At 51.4% G+C, this 23,890-nt stretch overlaps 1 protein-coding gene across 1 annotated transcript in view; it reads right to left on the reverse strand.

The window, feature by feature from the left end:
- The window catches only part of ASTN2 (astrotactin 2), a gene marked incomplete at both ends in the record, with an annotated part of 316,075 nt that extends 307,718 nt beyond the window's left edge, over positions 1 to 8,357 (reverse strand). The window contains 2 exons of the mRNA XM_084298804.1: positions 7,421 to 8,012; positions 8,346 to 8,357. Coding sequence (XP_084154930.1) covers positions 7,421 to 8,012; positions 8,346 to 8,357 — 604 coding nt within the window. The remainder of the gene's footprint in view (positions 1 to 7,420; positions 8,013 to 8,345) is intronic.
- Positions 8,358 to 23,890: the final 15,533 nt, after the last annotated feature.

Raw genomic sequence — 23,890 nt, forward strand, 5'->3', positions numbered from 1 at the left:
CAAATCAAACCAAAGCCTCAAAGATGCCAGCACAGCTGAGCACTTACAAGGATGCCTGTGGGTACCCAGCATGGATGCACCAGCCTCCTGCATCACCTTGGGGACTGGTGCAGCCACAGCCAAGAGGCCCCAAAGGGGACAAAATTACCAAATGATGCTGAGGGATGGTCAGCAGCAGAGCTGGGAGCAAACCTCACCCTCCAGACCCTGCACCGGAGTCCGTGCACTGCTTATTCATCTGCCTTTTGCTTTTGGGAGGATCATTTCCCAGCCTGCGTTAGTCTTTGGGTCTTCACAGCAGGGGCAGCACCTCCCAGTAGGCAAACCTCAGCACTGCAGAAAGGTACCAGGCACCAAAATAAACATCCAGCCCCCAACGCCAGGCTGAAAGGGGACATTCCCCATGCAGCACCCAGCCCCAGGCTGCAGCACAGCCCTCCCGCCACCCTCTGCTCCTCCAGCTGCAGCTGGGACACAATTTATGGTTTATTCTCATGCACTGAAAGAGAGGGTGATGGTGCAAGAGGGTGCCAGCCCCAGGGGGCTCCTTTACATCCACAGCACTCTCCTTCTGGGCACCCCAGCCCTTGTTCCCTCTCCCTGCCTGGATCTCTCCTGTGCACACGCCTGGAGCAGCACCATCAGCTCGGTAATCTTCCCAAATACAGCAGTTACCAGGTGACTGGGAAATCTCTTTTACTGCTGATGCTGCTAATGGAAAATTTCTCCCCTTTCTCTGCTGCTTTCAAAGCCAGTCTGGTTTCACACAGACTTTGTCTCGCACGGAGACGGTGGAGTTGGAGGCACAGAGGGGGGGCGTGAGGCTGGTGGGGAGCAGGTAATGAGAAACAGGGGGGGGCTCCTGCCTCTGCCTCCCTCTCCACCAGCCTCCCCTGCCCCAGGCAGACCTGGCTCCAGCCCCTATCTGCCCCATCTCCCCACAGCCCAGCCACCCCCATGGGATCCTGCCCTGCACCCCAGGAGGCACGCAGGATGCACTCAGAGGCATAGGGGAGATATCCAAAGGGATCGATGGGCCAAAGTTATTTACACCCTGATTTTTTTTCCCTGCCTGTCTCCTTCCCAGGAAGAAACCAGAGAGCCTTGCCCAGCCAGTGCAGATGCAGGAAGCCAAGATTGCTGCCTGTCCCCTCCGCATACCATCCTGCTTCTTCAATACCATTAAGTGTCTCCACACTGTCTGGACACTGGAAACCTTAACCAAATTAGCCGAGCCCCAAGCAGCAGCACAAGCATTCAATTGTCTTAAGTGGCACCACTTCTTAAGCTGGTTATGCACAAGCAGCATCCATCCCTGCTCGGAGCCCTCGCAGGTAGCGAGCGGGAGCAGCAGGGAGGCTGGACGAGGCTCATCGCTCCCCAGTTCACGTGGCTGCAACTGGAGGAGGGAAACTCCGCCACGAGCCGCGCTGTGGGCACTGCAGATGGGAACAGCATCGCCGATGCAAGGCGCTGCTCAAAGCGCTTCTATTTTCCTCGCTTTTCCTCCCAGCCCCTGCCTCTCCCCACGCGCCACGAGGCATTTTGGTGTGATGGTAGGTGTTTCCCCAGCCACCTGCGACTGCTAACATATGTGCCAAGGTAGCATGAGATCGATGCCTCCCCATTCCCACAACAGCAACCCGTTCTTGTCCCATCTCAGCCAGCCCCATGCCGAGCTCCTGTTACTTGCCCAGCACCGGGGAAGCCCCCAGGTTCAGCCAGGTTTCACAGCCAGCCAGCGCTGTGTATTAGCACCATATGGCTGAGGCAGGGCAGAGCCTTGTCCATCAAACAGCCTGGCTTTGCAGTTTTAGGGCTTAGAAAGGCAAAAGCAGCACATTTTACATGTACTGTCCCTCTGCGCCGTGGCACAGGCTTCCTCAGAGGCTGCCCCCCTCCCCAATGCCCAACACACATGGAGAGAAATGTGAGCTGCCCACCTCATTCTGGGGAAAAAAAAGCCTATTTATTCCTCCAGCAGGAGAGCAAGAAAGCTCTCCGGCACACCGACATCCCAGGCAATGTGCTCCCCTGGCTCGGGGAGCGGGGGGATCCCCAGCTCCAGCCCCGCAGCACCGCTCCAGCCTGCCCGCTGCGCAGTACAGGCGGCTCTCTCCATAGTTAATCTTCTGTTGCCACTAGCTGGTCAACACGGGTACTCTCGGAAAGCAGCAATTCCCCGAGTACAGCTTCCCCTTCAGCTCAGACTCCAGTTTTAGCTGCGATTTTCTCCCCTGAATGTACCCGAGATGAAGCAAAACCCCTGCACCCCACGGTGCTGGACACGCTGCATCTGACCTTGGCTTGGAGGAGTGAGGCGGACATCTGAGGACTGACCTGTTTTAATGAACACTTTGTGCCCACAGCCCTTCTGGGAGCTGTAGAGCTCATCTTCCTGCATCCACAGCAGCAGACCTCGAGCTCAGGACCCACATCACTGCTACAACCCCAGCGGGGCCGTTCTGGCTCTCGGCGCTGCCCTTCCTTTCCCCCAGGGACCTGGCTCAGCTCCCCGGGCAGCAACACATCAGAGCCAGCAGGCACCAGATTTCCCCGCAGGACCCATCCCATCCTCCAGCCAGCCCTGACGGATTCCCAGGCCAGCAGCTTCACATCCCTGCAGTGCCTGCAGCCCCACACACCCCATTTGGGGTCCCAGCCCCCTTTCAGAAGGCTCCTGAGCATTGCTGGGTCTTCCCCCCACACCCTCCAACAATTTGTACAACGCAGTGCTTGTGGCATTTGTTACTCCTTCCTCTTGCTGTGATACCACCGCCCTCCCCAGGTTGTCCCCACTGATGCAGACCTGACCTGGACCCCAGGCACTGCAATAAAAAATATCTTAATTGACCAAATCTCTGCCCAAAGTGCTGTGCAAGTCTTCAAGTCTAGCAGGAGGCAGTTAGCAGAAACAGGAGGTATCCAAACCTCACCCACCTCTGCTGCACAGAGAGGACCCATTTTGCTGAAGCCGTGCCCTGGAGAGCTGAGCTCTGCTGCTTAGGGGAAGCCAGAGCATCACAAGAGCTTCACACTGGGAACATCGTCCCTTTGCCACCCACACGACCCTGCTCAAGACCCCACAGACCAGCTCAAAGCAAGGCAAGAGCCAGGAAGAGCAGCGCTGCTTAAAAGCGTCACCAGCAAGCTCCGATCTCACCAGGGTTTCCAGGCCAACCCTCGGCCTCTCCCCCCAGGCTCTGCAAAGCCAGGAGATGTTGACAAAAGCAAGCAGCAAAATCCTGCTCATGTATTTTCAGGGAAAAAAACACAGTGAATTCAAACAATCTGCAGGGGACTAAGTGTTTTCCATTACTTTAATGCATTCTCATCCTAGCGAGGAAAAGAAGTTCAAGTTCCAAGATGGCTTCAAGAAAAGTTAAGAGGGGAGAAGAGGAGCAGCAGCACAAAAGCACCGGGGAGATGGGGGAGCTGCACAGCTCCAGGGACGGGGACAGGCTGCACGCAGAGGGGCCACGGCGAGACACCGGCAATGCAGAGGCACGAGCACCTCTCTGCCAGCCCCAGGAACAAAGCGCTGCAGACACCAGTCAAACAGCATCCATTAGAGCCATTTAGCAGAAGCGTGTAGTAAACTGTTCTTATGTAAGCCACTACCGGCTAAGAGCAGTGGTAAAATTCTCTCTGCCTCTTTCTCTCCCCTCTCTCTATATATAATCTGCACACACACACAGACAGAGCTCAGCCAAATTAGCTCTGAAGCTAACTGCTTCGTTCCCTGAATTGCACTTAAAGCAGGCTACGCTGCTCGTGGAGCAGCTATTGTACAGAACACATGGCTGCTGACTAAATCAAGACACATACCTTAGAGAGACCTCATTGTACAAGAATAAAGTCAATGATAGGCTGCACCATTTGCCAGTGTAACACTAGAAGAGTTAGGGGGAAAAAAAAATACTGCAAAGCATCAGTTGTATCCAAGGTTAAGGAAAGGGCAGGGTGCTTTTTCAGGAAAGGGGATGCACAGCAATTCATAATGCACTGGTGGCGAAGTTACATTTGTCATTTCCTGCCATCACCGTGCTTTGCTGTGTAATTTTCAAGTAATGTAATCGTGGGGTAAGGGGAGAAACATCCTTCTTGTCTCCAAAGACAGAGATAAAGGAAGCAAAACGAGGCTTGGGAAGTGCAGACAGCGAGACGCCCTGCTGGAGAGGGGACACTGAGCTAACTCCAGCTGCCCACAGGCATCTCGGCTGCAGCTCCCCTGCTGCAGCCAGGGAGGGATGCGAGAAGGAGATGAAGGAGATGAAGTTTCCCAACTCCACGGAGGGCAGGAGGCTCCCTCGGTGCCCACACACCTGCAGCCAGCAGCTGAGCATCTCCAGGCTCCCACCACCCCCTAGTGGGCTCCTACCTGTGGCTCTGCCCAGCTGCAGGGGGTGCCCCCAGCCATTTTGGGGAGAGATTTAGGCTCTTGGTGAGGTTTCAGGCTTGTCATCCACAATGTGTCACATCTCAGATTGGCAGGGAGCAGAAAAAGTTGCCTCCCACCTAGAAGGGCTCCTTTAAAGACAAGGGATGCAGAGCGCTGCACGCGCTTTGTACCAGCCACCGACTCGAAGCATCTGTTTCCTTAGCCCATTTTAACTTGATCTGCCCTTAAAAAAAAAAAAAAAAAAGCAGAAGTTTCACACAGCTACAGACAAGGCTCTGGCACCAGCCAGCCTTCAGCTACAGATCCCCCATCCTCCTTCAATGCACAGGAGGGACAAGAGGCTCAGGAGCAACCCCAGGCAGGGAATTACTGAGCAGCCACAGGACCACAAACCACCTCCCTCGGCCCCAGTGCTTAAATAAAACCATCACCAACAACCAGCTGAGGTTTTATTTCACGCTTCCTGGCCTGGAAAGGCTTTTGAGCCCCACAGAGGGAGCAGGAGGGGCGGGCAGCAGGCTGGGAAGCAGGGGAGAGGCAGTGCCCGACCTGCTCTCCTCCAGCAGCCACCCCAGAACAGGATGACCTCAATTTATTCCCAAATAATTTCTCTTCAGAGCCCAGAGCGTCAGCACAAAGGCTCTGCACCGCCTGCTTTACTATGATTTTTTTTCCTCCCCACCCCCAAAATCCCTCCAGGATGCCAAACCAATGTAGCTGGCCTGGGGCATGGGTTGTAGGAGTGCTCCCTAACACATCCTCACCCCCACAAAGCCAGGAAGCTTTGCTAGCAGCCAGAGCCCAGACTCAAAGGTATTTGGGAGCCTTCATCCCACTGCAAATCAGCAGGACCTCAGCTCCTCCACAGCTCCTGCAGCTCAGGCCCAGGCGTCCACTAAACATGCTCAGCACCACACACAAACACACATAAGCAGCAGAAATAAGGGCTATCAAAGATTTGGGAAAGAGAAGCAACCGTTTAAAGCAATCCCTGCCCGCAAGTCCCTGCAAAGCAATTCCACTGATCTCCCACATGTAACATGATTTTCACCTCCAAGAGCCCATTACAAGGCAGCAGCAGTGCTCGGATTCCCAGCCACTGCTGAACTTAGAAAAAGATGGAGCAGGAAAAAAAGACAGCAGAAAACTCCAGCGTTACTTACTGCCCTAGAACAGCGAGCACACAAGCCAGTAGGAACCCTCCACAGCGCTCACCCTGAAAAGAGTTAAGTGCGAGCGAGGCTCAGTTGCCACTCCAGGAGATGGGAAGAAATGCGACAAATTTGAAATATCAGAGCATCCACGGCAATTCATGAGCTAGACCTTGGGGAAGGACAAGTGCTTTACTTTCTCTGGAGGCAACCCCCTGATTAATTTCGGGACCCTGATGAAGCCATCCCACCACAGGCAAAGCTCTCATTTATCTCCCAACCTGCCCAACACCTGCAGAGTAAGGGGAGCAGGAGGGGATGTGCTGGTGTCCTGCACCCAGCCACAGAAACACAGCTCAGCGAGGGATGTGCTCCATATTTAGGAGCGTGTGCGTAACCAACATCCCAGGCAAGGCAGAGAGATTTTTTTTTAGACGTGGTCTCCTCACCAGCAGTCAGTCACAGGAATAGGATTTGCTCTACAAGATCATGTCTCAGATCTATCAAGACAAATCTCTCTCCTCTGACTTGAGCTGTTACCTACACTACACACACAGGGGTTTCTCTGCCTTCTGATATATTTAGAGCAGCGCGCCATTCACACCCAGTCCCTGAAGAAACTGTACTCTAATCTGAAAATTCAAGGCACTGAACCATGAAACTTCTTGTTACTTTTAATCACTGTAAGGTAAATGTCATTCCTACTGCATCAGGTCTGATTTTCACTGTTATTGCTTCAAATAGACTACCTGGTTTGTTTGGGATTTTTCTGTTTGACCAACCGTGTCTAAGGAAGCCAAACTGCAAACCAGAACAGTGATGATGCTCAGCTCGAAAAGTACCATTAAGTTATTTACTACAGGTTAATCGCTGAAGGAAAGCATCGCAGTCAGTCATTTTCCTGCCCTGGCACATCAGACCCAGGGGAGCAGCAGGGTCACTGCCAGGAGGTGCAGGAGCAGCCCCGTGGCTGGGTGCCCGTGGGGTCAGCCCGCCCGCAGAGCACCTCGACATGCTGGCCACACGCAGCACAAGCCGCCGGCAGCCTCAGCTGAGCTGTGTTAACATGCAGCATCTCAGACACAAAGTTAGGCAGGTGCTCAAACCATCCTGGGTTCAGACACCAAAACGCAAGCAAGCTAGGGGATGAAGAGATCAACAAAAGCCCTCCAGTGATCTGGCACAGCGAACACGCCGCCTTCCACGCAGAATCCTGAGCAGTTCGCTCTGAGGAGAGCCGGGCTGATGGCACACAAAAGGCTGAAGGGGACGAGGTGCAGCTGGGGCACCCCATCCACACCAACAGGAGCGGACATGGGGACCGAAGTACAGCACCAAAATGATTCCTGGCCCCATCCCCCTCCCCGCAAAAGATGAAACGGGGAGAGAAAGTCTGCAGGCATGCTGCGACGGAGCCAAGAACCCGAGTTGTGCATGAAGCAAGAGGGAGCGTGAAGGCAAAGCGTGTCGAAATGTGGGCTCGTACGAGACACGCAGTCCCTGCTGTTCGCCCAGCCGCCGTGGTACCTCCTCTAGGGCTCAGCGGCTAAGTTGGAGCAGGGGAGGCAGCACCCACCACTTCCCAGCGCTGAGCCTTCGCTCCCAGGTCGAACCGGCAACAGCAGCAGCGCTCAGGCCCTGCTTAAAAAATAATAAAAAAAATCCCTCCCCAGAAGAAAAAAATAATAATTATAAAAAAAAGCAATGAGCAGGCAGCAAGGACAACGCCAGAAAGCCCTGAAACAGCGCCGGGAAGCCGGGTGCGGGGCAGGAGGAGGAGGATGCCGGGGGAGAAGCCGGGCACGGGGGGCTCCAGGCGGCGCGGGGGCGCTGCGGGGGGCTCGGGGGCAGGTGCGGGGGCACCTACCGAGGGTGAAGAAGGGCAGCTCGGTGTTGTCCAGGTCGTCCTGCACGGCGACGCGGCCGGGCAGCTCGCTGCGGACGAAGAGCAGCAAGCGGGAGTCGGCGGCGGCGGCAGAAGAAGCGGCGGAGGCAGCGGCGGCGGCGGGCGGGGGGGCACCGCTCCAGCTGATGTCGTTCTCGCGGAGCACCGGCAGCGTGGACACCGTCACCGTCTTCACCCGGCACGGACCGGGGGGCTCCCGAGGAGGGGACGCCGCCGCCGCCGCCGGGGATGCCGCCGCCGAGCCGGGCCCGCCGCCCGGCAGCACCGCCGGCAGCAGCAGCAGCAGCGCGGCGGAGCGGAGGACGGGCGGCATCCGAGCGGCCATACCGGGCCGGGGCCGGGCACCGGAGACGCCGAGGAAGGAGCCGAACGAGCCGAGCCCGGCCGCTCCGAGCCGCCCCTGCCCGCCGCCGCCGCCCGGCTCCGCCTCGGGTCCGCCCCCGGCCCCGCCGCCGCCCCCGCCCCGGCCCCGCTCCGAGGCCCAGCGAGGGCTCGCACGGCCCCGCTCCGGGGGCCCGGCCGCTTTCCCCTCGTCCTCCGAGGCTGGGGGATGCTGCACGGGGCGCCGCGTCCTCCCCCCGGGCTGGGGGGCTCGGGGCTCGGCTCTACCTGCGCCTCCCGGGCCGAGCAGGGGGGCTCCTTCCTGCACTTTAATGCCCGCACAGCCCTGCCACCTGCTTCTCCCTGCCTCTCCCCCACTGCTGGGACTCCCAGCCCGCTGCCTGCCTCGCTTTGCCCCCCTCCCCTTGCACCAGCCAATTCCTCTCCCCCTGCTGCTGCCCTTTGCCGAGCAGCCCTCGCTTTCTCTGCTTCCTGACATCCAGGTTTTCCTTCCACATCTTCCCCCCGTTCTGGCACCGGGAGCTAAGCTCATTGCCACGCGTACCCGCAGGCTCATCGCTCCTTTCAGGCGATGCGTGGCTGCCATAGCACAGAACTGTGCTTCCCGAGAGCTTTTCCCAGTTGTTAGGTTTTTGCAGGTGAACAGGCACCTCCAGGGTCCTGGGCACACGCAGGTGGCTCACAACAACAAGCCTGGAGCAGACAAAGCAGTGACTTAAGGATTTCTGACCCGGTCTTTAACAGCCAGCATTTAAATGGGAGCCAGAGGACCGAAGGGTGCCGAGGTCTGACTGCAGACCCCCACATCCACCCATCACAGGGTGCCCCGGTACCACCCGAGGGCTGGAGCTTGAAGACAAACCAGATGAGCTCCACAGCTGCAGTTTTGGCTCATGCCTCGAACCAACTTGCTCCTGCAGCAGGGAAGCTGGGATTAGGGGGATCAGCTCGGAGGCAAACCCCATTCCTCCAGGCAGAGGGCACAGGGCTGACCCCAGCCCCGCAGCAGCACGAACCGCTGCCCACAGCGAGCATGACTAACGGAGACAAGGAGCAGCCCACAGCAGTTGTGTGTCAGTGACTCACAACAACAATTTCCGAGTGACTGCTAATCTACCTGATTTTATTTGTAGATGTACAGATAAAAGAAGATGTCAAAACCCTAACAAAGCACGCTTAATGCTCAGGCTTATATTATTTCCACAAGCTAATTAAGATCAATTCATCATATGCCTATTGAGGCAAAACAGCCTTCTGAGATACCTGGGTCATCAAATGTTAAAACCACAAGTGCAGAACAGCACAGGAGATGAAATGCAGCAAACAAACAGCACAAGCACCACTCCTGGGGGCCAGGCCCTGCTCCAGCTCACAGCCTCAATGAGCCTCAGCCCCCACAGTCAGCATCCACGTGCATGCAGGGCGTATTTCCAGCTTCAGGAATGAACAGAAACCAAGAAGTGCTCACCAGCACACAGGCAAGCCATTACAAAATGCTTGCCATGGGACCCCAGCTACCTTTGCTCTGCTTGATTTCAAGGGCCAGCATTTCCAGGAGCACTGGAAATGCAAAATCATGCAAAAATGCAGTCAGAGCAGTCAGCTGTTGGGTGGGAAACCTGTAATCAAAGTTCTCCCCTTCCTTTTTTTTTATATAAAAAAAATAATAAAAGAAAATAAGGGAAAAAGGGTAGGCTTGGGACTGGCTTAGGCTGCTGTCACTACATGCCCTGATTTCTTCTTCCTAATTTTTAGAATTCTTCTAGGAAAAAAAATATAAATCAAAGAAACAGTACTGCATAGGCACCCAAAATGACATGATAAAACACTGTCTAAAAAGTGATGAAACACATTTTAGAGAACTGGAAATCCCCCAGAAGTGCATCTATTTAAGGCCACAGCCCTGTTACTTAGCTCTCCCTGCAGCAGTCACTGCAAACCCATACACATCCCACACCCAGACCTTTCTTTGCTGTTGGCTGCAGGAGGATCCCACAACCAGCAGCAGGCAAGGGGCTGCCAGCAACCCTTGGGCTGTGAAGCAATGGGCAGCTCATACTGGTGTGGGGGGTTTCCTTCAGCTCTGCAATGGGAGGAAAAACACCTTCTAGCTGTATCCAGATGTCCTCTGATCTAGTACATGCCATCAAGCAATTAGTTGAATGGTTTTTAGGGTTTGGAGTGGGAAAGGTCAGGAGATCAGTTCAAACACCTGCTTCAACACTGCCTGACTTTGGGCAAGTCCTGACAGAAAGAGAGCTGGGAGGGACCTCGGGCTGTCTTGTCTGTGCCCCTACCAGAGACCCAGCCAGGTCTACCTGTATGTAGGATCTTATTTTCCATGTTGGCAAAGCACAGCTAATAGCCAGCTTCTGACAAGCACACAGATTTCTGCAAGTCCTCCTGCACAAACACGGACACAGCGATAAAGGAGGACTTGCCTCAAACCACTACCTTTACACAGGCACATTCAGCTTAAAATTAGCCTGGATCCATCCCAGTGTAAATGCAAATCCATTTTCATGAGGAAAGGATTCCACCAGCCTTATGGTTCCAGAGAACCGAGCTAAACACTGCGCTGTTTGAAAGCCCCCGGTAATATTTGCAAAGTGAAACATTTTAGTCCTGGTTTATAACAGAGGTAATGGATTTCCATTATCCACCCTGAGCAGCATTCAACAGAAAAGTAAATGGCACGAACAGGGCAAAGCACACTGCAGTGAGAAAGTCCCACCTGCCAGTAGGATAGCTGAGGATCGCTTACTGGACTTTGCTTAAGTTGCTAAATTTTTAGTTCAAATGTGTACAAACTGGGTTCCCAGGATAATAGCAATGGGATTTCTCTAAGTGAGGTCCATTTTTGATATATTCCTGGTCTTCATGGATGCAGCCCTTGCTTAGGGAAGCCAGCAGCAACCCAACCACTGAATGCACCGGGGCCAAGAATAACAAAAGCTGCCACCCCCAGCAAAAAAGTCAGGGATGGAAGTTGTCTTACAAGTGGAAATGCATCGTGCTGACAAGACCCATCTGGCTCGGGTGCAACGGGGTGGAAGGGGGCCTGGCAGGCTGTCAGGAGGCTCCAGCTCCATTCACACCTTGGCTGTGAACCCCTTGTGCAGCATGGGGAGCACCCCATTCTGGGTCCACCCTCACAAAGTCAGCACTCAGGGGGCTGCATCAGCCCCTGCATAACCCAAATGCAAGAAATACCTGTAGCAACCTGAAATGTGTGTTTTTCAGCACCAAAAAGCAGACTTGCCCTGCCTGAGCTGAGCATTTCTCTGCTATTTAGCCCACCAGTGGACTGCTATCAGTGGAGCAGCCTCTCGGAGGCACAGCACACAGTGTGCCATGCGATCCAGGAGCCTCAGATACACCCAACTATGCCTGCCTCATGCCTGAGCCTGCCCACACTTTCTGAATTTTCACCTGAGCAGATTTTAGCAGGAACTTAGGCACTTCCTTATTTCCAAGCAGAGCTGCTCAGATCCAGGGCTTGCCCCTTCTATACAACTATCCCAGGTGGGATTCAGGTAAACCCATGGTTTTGCGCCTCTCTGAAGAACTTTGTGCTGAATTTTGCTGGAAAATGCTTAAAATACTTACACTACCTAGGCATAGGAAGGATGGAGAAGGAAAAGTCATTCTCATTTAAAGGGTCACAGGCGAAGCATTCTTGAACCTTCAAATCCTGTGAGCTGGATTTCTGGACACGCAGAACTAATGCATCTTTTATTGGCTGGCACCGAGGAGGAGGTTATTGCAAAAATATCAATAGCAGCTTTCTGAAGTGGTTTTCAATTGGCTCTATTACCAAATATATGTGCGTAGAGCAACAATCATTAAAACGTACTACGTATTTACAATATACAGAACAATTTATGTCTGTAACACCACAAATCGGACTGCTAGCAAGTGGAGAAAGTCAGAGCTATGATGCAATCAGAGGCTTATATTTCACCCTGCAAGAGTCACCTCGGCATCAATAACTCTGCTACAGAAGCGAGAAGGATTTTTATATTCTGAAGGAAACACCACAAAATTAATTTTGCTCCCAAGCCGCAGTGTAGAAACGCTGGTCTTCAGCCATATGGTACCTGACTGTGGTCTGCGACCACATTGCTCAAGCTGTGCCTTTGTCAGCTCACGAGCAGAGCACGAGACAGGCTGGGTCAGCAATTCAGAGAAAGGCCTCCCGGGAGAGTGAGCAAGGGGATGCAGAGATCACCCTTCGCATTTCAGTAGGTGACATCCTTGCTTCTGGGTTAATGGTGAGCCAACAGACCCCACGCTGCGCTCAGGGCCGCAGGAGATGTCCTCCTGACACAGCATCACACTAGGATCTTCCTGGCCACTTGCAGATAAGCACCCCAAGGGGATGCTTTGCAAAAGCAGGGGAGCTAAAGCCAGCAGCCAGGAGCAGCTGGATTCCTTATCCCCCCCCCTCAAATGCAAGTTAGATGCAATAATTCATTCAGACACTGCAGGGATATCCAGTAAAGGATCTCCACACGCAGGGGAACCATCCCTAAGCTCAGTTCAGAAGACCCTGGGCTAGTAACAGGGGAGGATTAAGAGGGCTGCACAATTTTCACAGCCAGCTAAGGCCTTGGAGTATTTGGGGCCAAGGTATGGAGTAAACACTTGCTTTACAAATAGTGCTGGTACACAGGTGCCCATCACCACAGGGCATTTGTGAATTTTCCTGCTGAGTAGCACCACCCTCTTTGTAACCCACCCTGCTGCCCACTGGGGTTTCAGCCACACGTCCCCAGGAGCACATCCAGCTGGTCCTAGGACTGAAGCAGCACTGAAAAGGGACCCTGCAGAGCCCAAGGCAAGCCCTTACCTCAAGGTCTGAAATCAGGCAGGTGCCCCACTACAAGTCCCCTCTCCAGACAGCCCCACAGCAAGGGGGAGGCAGGGACAGCCTGGCCAGCACCCTTCTGGAGCAGAGGAGACCCCAAAAACAACTGGGAAGCAACCAGTTGCTCAAGCCAAAGGCTCAAAGCGAGGCTGTTTTGCTGGAAGGGGGCTGCAGCAGGAATGCTCCACACCGAGCTTCCCCCTCCTTCATGGCCACCCTCAGCACTGCTTGCCGAGCACTAACAGCCTCCAGCACGGCTCCCTCCTGCCCAAGATGAAAGAAACTTTAAATGCACGTAACTCTTGCACTCTACTTAATTAATCAGTTTGTGCATTACAAGTGAAACTTCTTTGATGCATGAAATATTAAGGAGCAGCAAAGGGAAGGAGAGGGGCGGTGGGGGAGGGAACAAGGCTTGGGTTTCACTGCCAAGAGATGGATGGGCTGAGGGACAGGGGCTAAACTGCAGACAGCACAGCTCCAACAGGACAGCCTGGTGTGATAGATGCCAGTGAGCAAAGGATTTTTCTCTGCACTTCTTGCCTCTCAAGCAGAGGGTTTTTATTCCATGTTCAAGCCCTCCATGCTCAGCCAGGTTAGCTCACACAGGCAGAGGAAGGGGACAGTGCCTCATTAAACTTTCATGAAAAATAATCTCTGGTTGATTCATTGTTTTTTATCTCATGATGGCTGCAAGAGAGTGAAGCGAAATGCATCTTTGGTAAAAAAAAAAAAAAAAAAAAAAAAAAAAGACAGCTCCATTCTGGAAAAGCCAGCCTGGCTTTTAGTCAGATGAGGCTCTCCCAGAGGATGGGTGAGTAGTTATCTGTGTTACGGGTCTGCAAGTGCCATTTCCACACCGAACTACAGAGGAGAGAAAGCAGGAATCTGTGCACATCAGGGCGGATATCACAGCAGCCCTTGATAGCGCATGGTGAGAACTCGGTGCCACAGCGCTGGGCGTACAGAGCCACTCTGCTCTTAAAAACAAACAACAAAAGCCCTTTTCTCCCAAAGCACCACACTTGATCAAAGTCACCTGTCAGGTCTGCCCCAGGGTCCAAAGCACAACCCAGAGCTTTTGCTTTCCATCCTGCTCCTTTGGAGCTCATCCGAGAGCAGGCTGGGCTCTGGGTAGGGGGCTGTCAGAGCCCCCCCTCCCTGCTCAGCCCCACAGCCAGGTACAGCAGGTCTTTCGCAAACAAATGGTGATGGTGTAGCCTGCATTAGCAGTGTAAAGGGTAATAAATGAATAAATGGGTTAATTATATCCACCACAGAATTTAATTATACCATCTCTGCTCACTCCGCTTCAGCCAGATTCTCAATTATAAGTCTTTATTTTCAAGGTTTTACAGCTTGGACATAAAAATTTGCTCTGGGCTTCAACGTGACACACAAGGTCTTCTGTTCAGGGACTGCTCCAGATTTTTTTTTTAGCCAATCTTTTTAAAAAAAGGTCAGGTTGGGGGACCAGATGGCTCAAGGGGAAGGTAATGAAGACACAGGGCTTCTCTGAAAGTGGTGGCTGGCTGAACCCAGGCAGCTTCACAGAGCTGAGGCATTATTAAAGCCTGGGTAAAACCATGCTCAACTCCCCTGTCCCTGACAGGTGGGAGTCCTCATCACCAAATGAACATGGGGCTGCTGCTAATTGGCACCCCCAGCATCCATCAGCAGGGACCAGGGGTTGCAGGGCTGGGGCAAGGCACCCCCAGCCCCCAGGGAGCCAGGCACAGCAGGGCCACACAGGGGAAGCTCACACAGCTGCAGCCTGCACCAAGAATGTGCTCCAGGGCTGCCAGGTGCATGCTGTGCTCACTGCCTCCCCCAGCACCACGAGCACCACACCTGTCCCACCTCCCCCTGTCAGCACCCTGCTCCCAGGGGAGAAGGGCTGCAAAGGGGGGGGGGGGGGGCAAGTGGCTGGAAAAGCAGAAGGGGAATGAAGTCTTGCACTTTTTCTGTTATGGTTTTGAAGGTAATTTAGGACCCACCTCCTGCTTTCTGGAGTTGACAATATCGAAATCCAGTATTTGTCTCGTTAAATGTGCTCTGAAATATTCTGGTCATTCTAAAAATGTCAATAGTGTTACAGGAAAAAAAGCACACAGAAAACATGTTTACCAGCAGCAGAAGTATCTCCAGTCTCAGGTCACATCCTCATTCAATCCAAGGTACGTTATTCTTGTTGTTTCCTCATTGAGTTAATTAGTTGATTTGCTTTTCCTGCCCTATGCCAAACCCTTACCTTCCTGCACATGGAAGCACTGACTGCCAGCAGAGACCAGCTCTCAGCAGCCTCCCTGCCAAGGCTCCTCACCCACCTGCAGCTACCACATCCCTCGCTCTCCCTGCAGCACCAGGGCTGGTCATCCTGGCTGGGCACTGCCTCCTTGCCTGGGAGCACTGCAGGTGCCTGCTCCTCTTCTACAAGCTTTGGCCACCCTGGCACATGAATGTATTTCACAAATAAGTCCCCCCACAACCCCAGTGCTGGTCTTTTGCACATACTACATGTCTTATATGCACTTGGTAAACTAGAACAAATCCACCTGGTAAGTCAGACTCCAGTGGAGCTGAAAACATTTACCCAACAGATCCCAGCAGTTCCTTTTCTAGCTGGTACATGGGAATTTAACCCTTAGAAAACACTGACGCACATCAGCCAGCCAAATTACTGCTCAGAAGGCTATGATATATAACAGGAATTACCGGTAATAAAGAAAAAGATATATGGATTGGATTAATCAAATCATAAATTTCTTAGATCTCCGTGGCAGTCCATAAATCAAACCTGGATCTATGCTTCTGGCCCTCAGTCTGTAATGTGAAATGCAGATGACCTACATGTACATAGATTTATTTTTTTTAGATGTCCTATTGGACACACCCTGGGTAAATAATCAAGTGTTTTTCCTAAAAATATCACCTCCATGTATTGCAAGCTGCTCTATTAAGGATGTGCTTTTTGAAAGGTTAAGAAGAAAGCTTGTCCCCACACCAGGAGTTAAACTGGGCCCAGAATACAAACTATTAGGCCAGGGTAACCATGGCACAGCCTGAATCAGCTGTAGCTTTGAGACAGGGCTCTCTAAGCACAGGGAACCACCCTGGACTACCAGCCACCCAGTTTAGTATTTTTTAACCCTATTTTTGTGTGCATAGCAGCTGGAAACCCTGGAAGAGGAAATACTTCACTGCTGAGGTTACACTCCTACCTGGCTGATTTAAAAGAAACCCACAACTACGGGGAGCAGAATCTGTCCTGTGCCTTATCCATATTTCCATTGAGAGCTCGGAGCCATCCTCTTACACCAAAGACCTCAGCCAGCTCAGGCTGACCCTTGCTTTCAGCCCACTTGTTTTTAGCACAGTTCCACAGCTTCTGCACTTATTAACTACTGCTGTTCTGCTGTGCAGGGAGGAAAGCTCTGATAAGACTTCTGCCATCCCTAACCCTCACTCAAGCCCTGCCTCTGACACCAGCCCTTGCCTTGGGACCTCTGCTGCCCCAGTCAAAGCTGTATTAACATGCCTGCATCCTAGCCTGGGAAGGTCTCAGCTGCTTTGGTGTGAGATCTTAACAAAATAAGAGCAACAGCATGCTCAGAGCGAGCCTGCTCCACAGCCCAAACATCAATGTGTATTTACCAGAGGGAGCAGCAGGCTTTAGAAGTTCGATTTCTTTTTGACTGTCCACGAGAGACATGAAACAAGGAGATTAAACACCAGGAATAAACACCTATAAATAAAACTGACTATTTAAGCCCACAAAAGACAGGACATCTGTCATGAAGGCTCCCACTCTCCTCCAGCCCCAGCACAGCAGTGCTTCTGATTTTGTTTACAGCAGCACAGGACAACATCAGAGCCTGCACCTTCCCTTTGAACCTGGCTCTTGCTCTGCCAGGCTCTACAGAGATCCCACTTAGACACCAGTTATCAAAGTCCCGCCTTGACCAAGAGACTGCAGCTGTGGATTATTGTTCTCCCACCCTCTTCCTTCTCTTCTCTCCAAAAGAAAGGTCAAAAAAAAAAAACACCACTACTTAAAAAAAAGGCTGTTTGCTTAAAAAGCCACTGACAAAGCTTAACCTGAGCCCAAGTGGGAGAGGGTTAAAAGCTGAGATGCTCTTTAGCTGAATACAGGCAGAGGGTTTGCAGCAGGAGGATGCAGGCTGTGTGTCTGGCAGCGGATGCCCTCTGTTGGCATCTTTCAGAAATATGATTAGCGATGCAAGCTGGCTGCTCTGAATCGATGCGATTTGCTCATTGTTTATCCTGGGCCACGTGGAACAGCCCTCGGTGCAGGGCCTGAGCTGCGAGCACAATGTAAATGGCAGCCCCTGCTCCTGCTCACCAGCGGTGCCCCCGTGCACAGGGGGAATATTTGCACACCCTGTGCAGCACGGCAATGCAAACAGCACAGGGCAGGGACCTGTGGGACTCATCCTGCTTCTGCACCTGCTCTGGGAGTAGCTGCAGGGAGATGCTCACACCTCACTTGACCCAGGTGCATGCCCTCCTTGGCCATGGATGCAGGGCACTGGTTTATGCTGGTAGGGTGGTGGCTTTCTGCAGGGAGCAGCTCTGGCAGCAGCCCCACAAAGAGCACCCAACACACAGGGGAGCAAGGGCAGCACAAGAGGAGAGGAAAGCAGTGAGGCACAAGCAATGATCTTGCAGCAAACATCAGCACTGAGTATAGAGACCGTGGGTTTCTCTAAAATTGCTCCTTCCAAGAACATAAGTAAAAGCCAAACCACCTCAATTACCTCACACAGCTACTGCTGCTGCCAGGGTTTGTGCACAGGCCAACAGGTTGAAAAATTGTTCCCCTAGGACCAAGCTCTCTCCTGCTCCATGCAACCCAATAACCACAGCTGTGCTAGGTCCCCCCAAGCCCTCCCACCTTACCTGAGTAAGGCTGGATGCCAAGAGTCCAGGGTATAAGGGAGTTTCCAGAGAGAGCACTGAAAGCCCATCTATGAGGGCAGTTTGTGGGGCATGACCCAGAAGAACAGCACAGCCACAAAAGGACTGGAGACAGCCCCACACACAGACAGAAGGAGGCTGATTGCCCTGGTCTGGGCTTAAATACAGCCCTGCTATGGCTGGGCCAGTTGGGGCTGATTAGGAGATCGTTAGGGGTCATTAGGGTTCTCCTGGCCCTAACCATTTCTCAGGTGCAAACTTTTAGCTAGGTCAGGAGTAGAAATGATGTCTCCTGCTGCTGGGCTTTGTCTCAGAAGCTGCTAAAAGATACACAAGGAGGGCTCTATCTTCCACATCCCCTTTAATGGCAGTTCAGAGGTGTAATGCTGCTCTTCACTACACCCCCAAAAGTTGCCTCGATGCAGAACAAGCACAACAGTTTTTGTGATTGATTTGTGGTTATTTTATTGCTGAAGAAAGCAAAAGTAAACTCCGAACCAAAGGAGATCATAAGCAATAAATGATGATTATTCCAGTTACAGTCTCCTTTGTGCATCTCTCCAAGGAGACTTTATAACAGATTATATGGTCAGAGTGGATTTACCCTTGAAGGAGATCTAAGTGCCTTTTTTCCTGAAATGGGTTGGAATCTTGCTTTAATGGTAGATAAAAAACAAGGTGCAGAGAGGACTTGTCTGTATGTGTGTGGGGAGTCTCGTAAATCCTATTTGGGTATATCAGGGATAATCTAAACAGCTGGTAATAATAAATGTGAATAATCTTAAATAAACCCCGTGAAGCCAATGCAAACATTTAAGTCACTTATTTGAAAGAGGCCATAGCAAGATCTGCCTTAAGAAAGACACATCAAAGAATATCAAAGTTCCTGCATCTGAACACAACCGCACTCATCCTGCTCCATGACCCAAATTTAGCCGGTCTCTGAATTTCAAGCAAACACCTCCTAGCCAATCTGGCCTTTAGAGGAGAAGCTGTCAACACCCTGAGCTATGGGGGCGTTTTGGTACCCTCTTAAATCAGCTCAAAAACGCAAATGAAATTTTGCGGTGGTATTTTACGGCTTCATCTCATCAGTGAATGTACAGCTCAGCATCCTCCTGAACTGCTGGGCTGCCACAACCCAGCCTGCAAAGACCCCAAGCAAAGGATGGGGACAAAGACCTTTAGCTCTGTGCAGAGTTTTCAGACCCCACCTCATCCCCTTGCGTCGTGGGAAGGGTAAATTGACAGCTGTCAGCCCTTCACCCGCGTTGGGGGAAGGACTTGGTAATGTCTTCGGCTCATGAATATGTAATCTGCTGAATGCCTGTGCAGTACACTTCTAATTGCCTTTGTTCTTGCAGCAAGAAATTCTCAGAGCATCTTATGAGTTTTTCTTTTGTTCCGTCAATTTTCTGAGTCATTCTTTTAGTTTCCTCAAGGTTTAATAGTAGCCGAAATTCTGTTTCCAATAAGTCCAAACAACCTTAGTTTTATGTATAAAAGTCTCCTGGCTCTCCAAATAGTCTTAATTTAATTAATTCTTAAAGAATGCCTTTAAACTTGAGCAGTCATTAAAGAAGTTATTGTCCTTTTTTCTTAACAACCTTTAGAGAGGTGCCTCTTGACAGATAAGTAGTTCCCCAATTAATATAAATATTCCATGCTTCAGCTACTGCTGAAGTAGTAACCGACTGCAGCAGCATCTGACCTTGCCGTGTTGTACATAAAGCATCTCACTAGTCATGTAGCAAATGCAAAGGGGAAGCTATTTTCTGAGCGTCTGTACACAGATGCGCAATACTTGCAACTGCACATCTCAGGAGGAGCTTGTCACTGCAAACGTTCAAGGAATCAACCAAGCTTCACGGCAACAAGAGGAAACACGAGTTGAACAGGAGTAGCTAAATCTTCCAGAGACTTGTTTTCCAGCCCTCTGTTTGTTTTTTGTTTGAAGTCTTCAAAGTGGTTATAGACAAAATTACATTCAATAAGAATAATATATCACCTCTTTTGGCTGATTTAAAGTACATATTTTTTCCTACAGGAAAAAAAAATAAATATGGAAGAAGCCTGATTTTTATCAAATGCCTTATGGATCTCACAACACATTTTACATTCCTCTTTTTCCTAAATTTCCTGAAACATTTTTTTTTTTTTTTTTTTGCAATAAAACTCATGTCTATGCTACACGACTGTCCGATATACCTTATTTTTTTTCCTCTTTGCTGAAAAATTCTTGTTAGCTGTTGTGTGTTGACCAAATGGTTTCTGGCTTTACAATCTGTCACTAGTACTGCATTTACAGCTTGCAATTAAGGGCTTCGATTAAATATTTTGCACAAAGCTGCATGTTCCAATAGCCAATCCTTATATATTTTCCAAAACATGGCAAAAAAGATAAGTGTATGGAAAATTAAACCAAGACTGAAGTTATAAAAATGGCCTTTGGAGTCTGGATAAATACATACAGTGTTTTATAGCCGAGGATGGTATCTCTTTTGATCCTGCAGCTTGCCCTTGGGTGACAGGAAGCAGAATCTTCCCTGGATTTCTTTAAATGAGGCTGAAAGCCTTCTTTGGTAAAGTGTGCCTATAGCATGGGCTGATATTTGCTGCAAGTACGTGGGGTAGTTTTAAAATGAAGTGTTTTTTACGAAAACATATGGTGCTAAAAGCCATTTCTTTTCATCAATATGGATAGGATACCCTTAATTAATGCAGAGACCACCACGCTCTTCTCGCTCCCTTATGGGGGCTGTGAGGCTTGCTGGAAGCTTCCCCCAGCCTGGAGAGGAGAAGCTCCCTGCAGTCCCTAGAGTTACCTATAGCCATCCACGGTGGGTTACATAGCGATGTGCAGGCACTTGGGATCACAAAGCAACCTGACAGAAGACCAGGGATGCCAACAGGAGACCAGAGCTCCTTCGGATGAGCGGTGATGAGCTCTTGGTGATATCCCCTGCACGTCTCCAGCTGCCCCGTGCCTCCTCCTTTGCTGTAGCTCAAGTAGAGCCGATGTCAGCCGAGCCAGGCTCCTGCTCCACTCTTTCTCCAAGGCACGGGGGCTTGGCAGCCCTCCCAGGACACAGACAAGGGGAGGCCAACTCCACGCTCGCTTGACGTGAATCATTTTCTGCGGGTTGGCTCTTGGAGCCTGCACGGGGCTGTCTGGCACAAGGCCTGCCAGCGGACCAAAGAGCCCTCTCTCTGCTCCTCTCCTGGGCTTCTGCCCGTCTCTGAGTAGCTATTACAAGCTCCTATTTCTCTATCAAATGGCAATTCTGCAAAGGAAAGGAAAGATAATTTCTCTCTCCCCAGATGCTCATCCAGGAGGGCATCCAGGATGGATCAGCGCTGTGCAGACTGCTGGAAGCTGTGGGCTTCTCGGTTGAGACTTCAGGGGTCCATCTGGGGTGGTCCAAAAGGATTTTTCCCTGCTAGCTGCTGTCCTCTGTCTGGTGGAGATGTTGCTTTGGGGCTTGCTGCAGGAATGTCATCTCTTGTGCCTCTTCACCTGACACAGAAAGCACGGGGACGCGGCAGTCATGGGTAATAACTCCTTAAAAGAATCAAAGACAAGCCCCCCAGACAGCAGCAGATGAAACCCAAGGACAAGGCCGTTATGTTCTTTGCTCAAAGCTCCCCTTCTTCCCCACCCAGTGCTGCTGAGCATGCAAAGCTGCTCCTCTTGCCATCTCCATCCAGGTGCCTCCACCACGCGCTGGCACCCAACCAGGGCAGTGCACTGCAGGGTTTTGCTCACGGTGTGCCCTAAATGACAGGCAGAGCCACCAACGTGCCATCCCGGGGGGCTCCACACAGCCCCAGCACACACATCGGGCTGGGTCGGGGGTGATGCCAGGGGATGGGATCAGCTCAGCCCCCAGCAGAAAGCTGCATGTCACGTCCTGCTGACCGTGGCTCTGTCACTCCTCCCTCCACGCGCCTGCATAGGCAGCAGGAGACATTTCGCAAAAGGGAAAATGTTAAATTCAGCATTTCCCCAACCTCCCTGCCATGCCTTTGCAGTGCAGTAGCAGACGCTGGGTGCCACGCAGGGCAGATTCCATTGATGCAGAGCCTGAGTATATCCTGAGCGCAGCTCGCTTTATTTACACCCACTCACCAGTCCTCAAATAAATCCAGTGATCTCTTTTTCCAGGGCTCCCTGAGCTTCCAGGCACTGGCTTTGGCTAGAGCTTTCACTTCAATCCAAGATCCAAGCAGAAAAGAAATCACCATGTTTTTCTCTTTCCGAAACTGGGTCTGCAGATAAGCCTTCATTCCCCAAACAAATATTCCACTTTCCTTCTCTCCTAGACTACTTTTCTCCTTGCAGCCAGTTCCTTCCAGCTCTCATAATTCCTGCTGCTTCCCCCTGATCTCTGTCCAGTTGTCGAACCTCTTCCTTCCCATATGATAACCCCTCTGGCCATGGAGCTCTGGTTCAGCATCATCAGTCCCTACGACTGCTGCACATCTCCTAGATCATCTGCCTTTTTATACAACCTTGGACGATGTTTGTCTTTTCATACAACCTGGATGATCGCCGTTTTTGTAGCAGCTTGATATCACTGGCTCCCGCTCACTTTGTGGAACAGAATAAACCCCAGACCTTTTGCTGTTGAACTGAAGCCCAGCTCGCCTGCGCAGTCCATCATCCCCAGGCATATTACTTTCTGGCTGCCCCAGCTGAATCTCAGCCTCTTTGTTTTTCAGTTTATTTCTCCAGTTTGTCACAGAGGCATTTGAAGAAGGGTGTCCTTGATAAAGCCATAATCACTGAGACTCCTCTCCTGCACACCTTCTAGATACCCGCACGTAGTGTATTTGTATCTTTCAATCAGATTTTGCAGAGATTGCAGTTAAATTGATGGGTCTGTAGCTCCCCACCTCTGCCCACTTTCCCAATACTGTTTAAAAGTTAGGCGATTTTCGTCCCTTTTCAGTCTTCTGGTGCTTCCAGAGATAACCCCTAATGACTCTGAGATTGCCACAGCCAGTGCTGCAAGTATCCATGGCTTAAATTCACCAGGTTTGGAATAATCTTCCCAGAAGGGTTTTCCTCCTTGCTTCTGTCAGTCAGCAGCTGGCTTATCACCAGGAACAGAAGGGATTATATCCCTTGTAAGCATTTTATCCGCTTATCTGTGGATGTTCATTATCTGTCTATCACTCTCTGAATCCTCCAGAGCCCTTGTCCTCCATGGTCGTTCCGTAGCACTGAGTTCCCCAAGTCGGACCCTTCCACTCACCTGAATTTCAGTGTAATCAGAGCCAGGCTCTTCTCAAGCTGAAGGATGAGTAGCAATGGTCACAAGTAGCAACAAGAGAAATTTCAACTAGTTACAAGGAAAAATGTTCACAGTGGTTGGAGACAGCCTGGATGAAGATCCAGCCCGGGAAGTATCCAGGGAGCAGCCCTGAGCAGCCTGACCCAAGTTAGCCCTGCTCTGAGCAGGGCTCAGGACCTCCAGATTTCCCTTCAGCCCACGGTTTTGCAATTAAACATTTCCTTCTGCTGAGGCTGGGGTCTCCACTACATCCTTCCTTTTTGGTGTCTCCTTTTCATGGGCCACCAAGAGGAGGGTCAGCTCCTTCCACCTCCTCCAGCAGCACCTGCTGTGTGCCAGGGTACAGTGCCTCTGCTGATGTTCTCCTCCGTTCAGAAGCCCCCAGTCCTCCCAGGAAACCCCAAGATTCTTTCTGGCAGCCCAGTTTAGGGGTAGGTGGGAAGGGAAGAGATGGACACAAAAAATTCCTGTGAGGATACCCAAGGACAAAACCTCATTCTTTAAATTTTCTTCAACTTTTCCCCAGTGAGGCATAACAGACACCCAACCTGAGTGGAGTTTCAGAAAAAAAAAAAAAAATGCTGTTACTTCTCCAACATTGAAAGCAGACCAGTGAAAAACTAGACAAAAGAGAAGAAAAATTGAAGGAAAAATGGCAAAATGTTCTTCCCTGAGACCCACCTGCTGTCTCTGCAGGACCTGCTGCCCTCTGCTTTCTGGAGAGTCTGGCTGTGTGTCCAGGTTGACTCAGCTGCCTGAGCTAAAGCCTTTGTGCAGGTAGGAGTGTGTCAGTAGCCAGCCCCTTTCCACCACCCCAGGGGTACGTCTACAAAACTTCCAGATTTACCTTGACCTGAGACTTCCCTGCCTTGGAAACAGATGCCCATATAGGCTTCATCTTTAGGGATGGAAAAAAAAAAGGACCAAACCAAGAGAGACACTCTGGGAGAGTCTGGGCAGAATGTGGCTTCTGCAACATGCAAA

The sequence above is a fragment of the Netta rufina genome (genome assembly GCF_964035555.1).
Source record: "Netta rufina genome assembly, chromosome: 20".
NCBI classification, from domain to species: domain Eukaryota; kingdom Metazoa; phylum Chordata; class Aves; order Anseriformes; family Anatidae; genus Netta; species Netta rufina.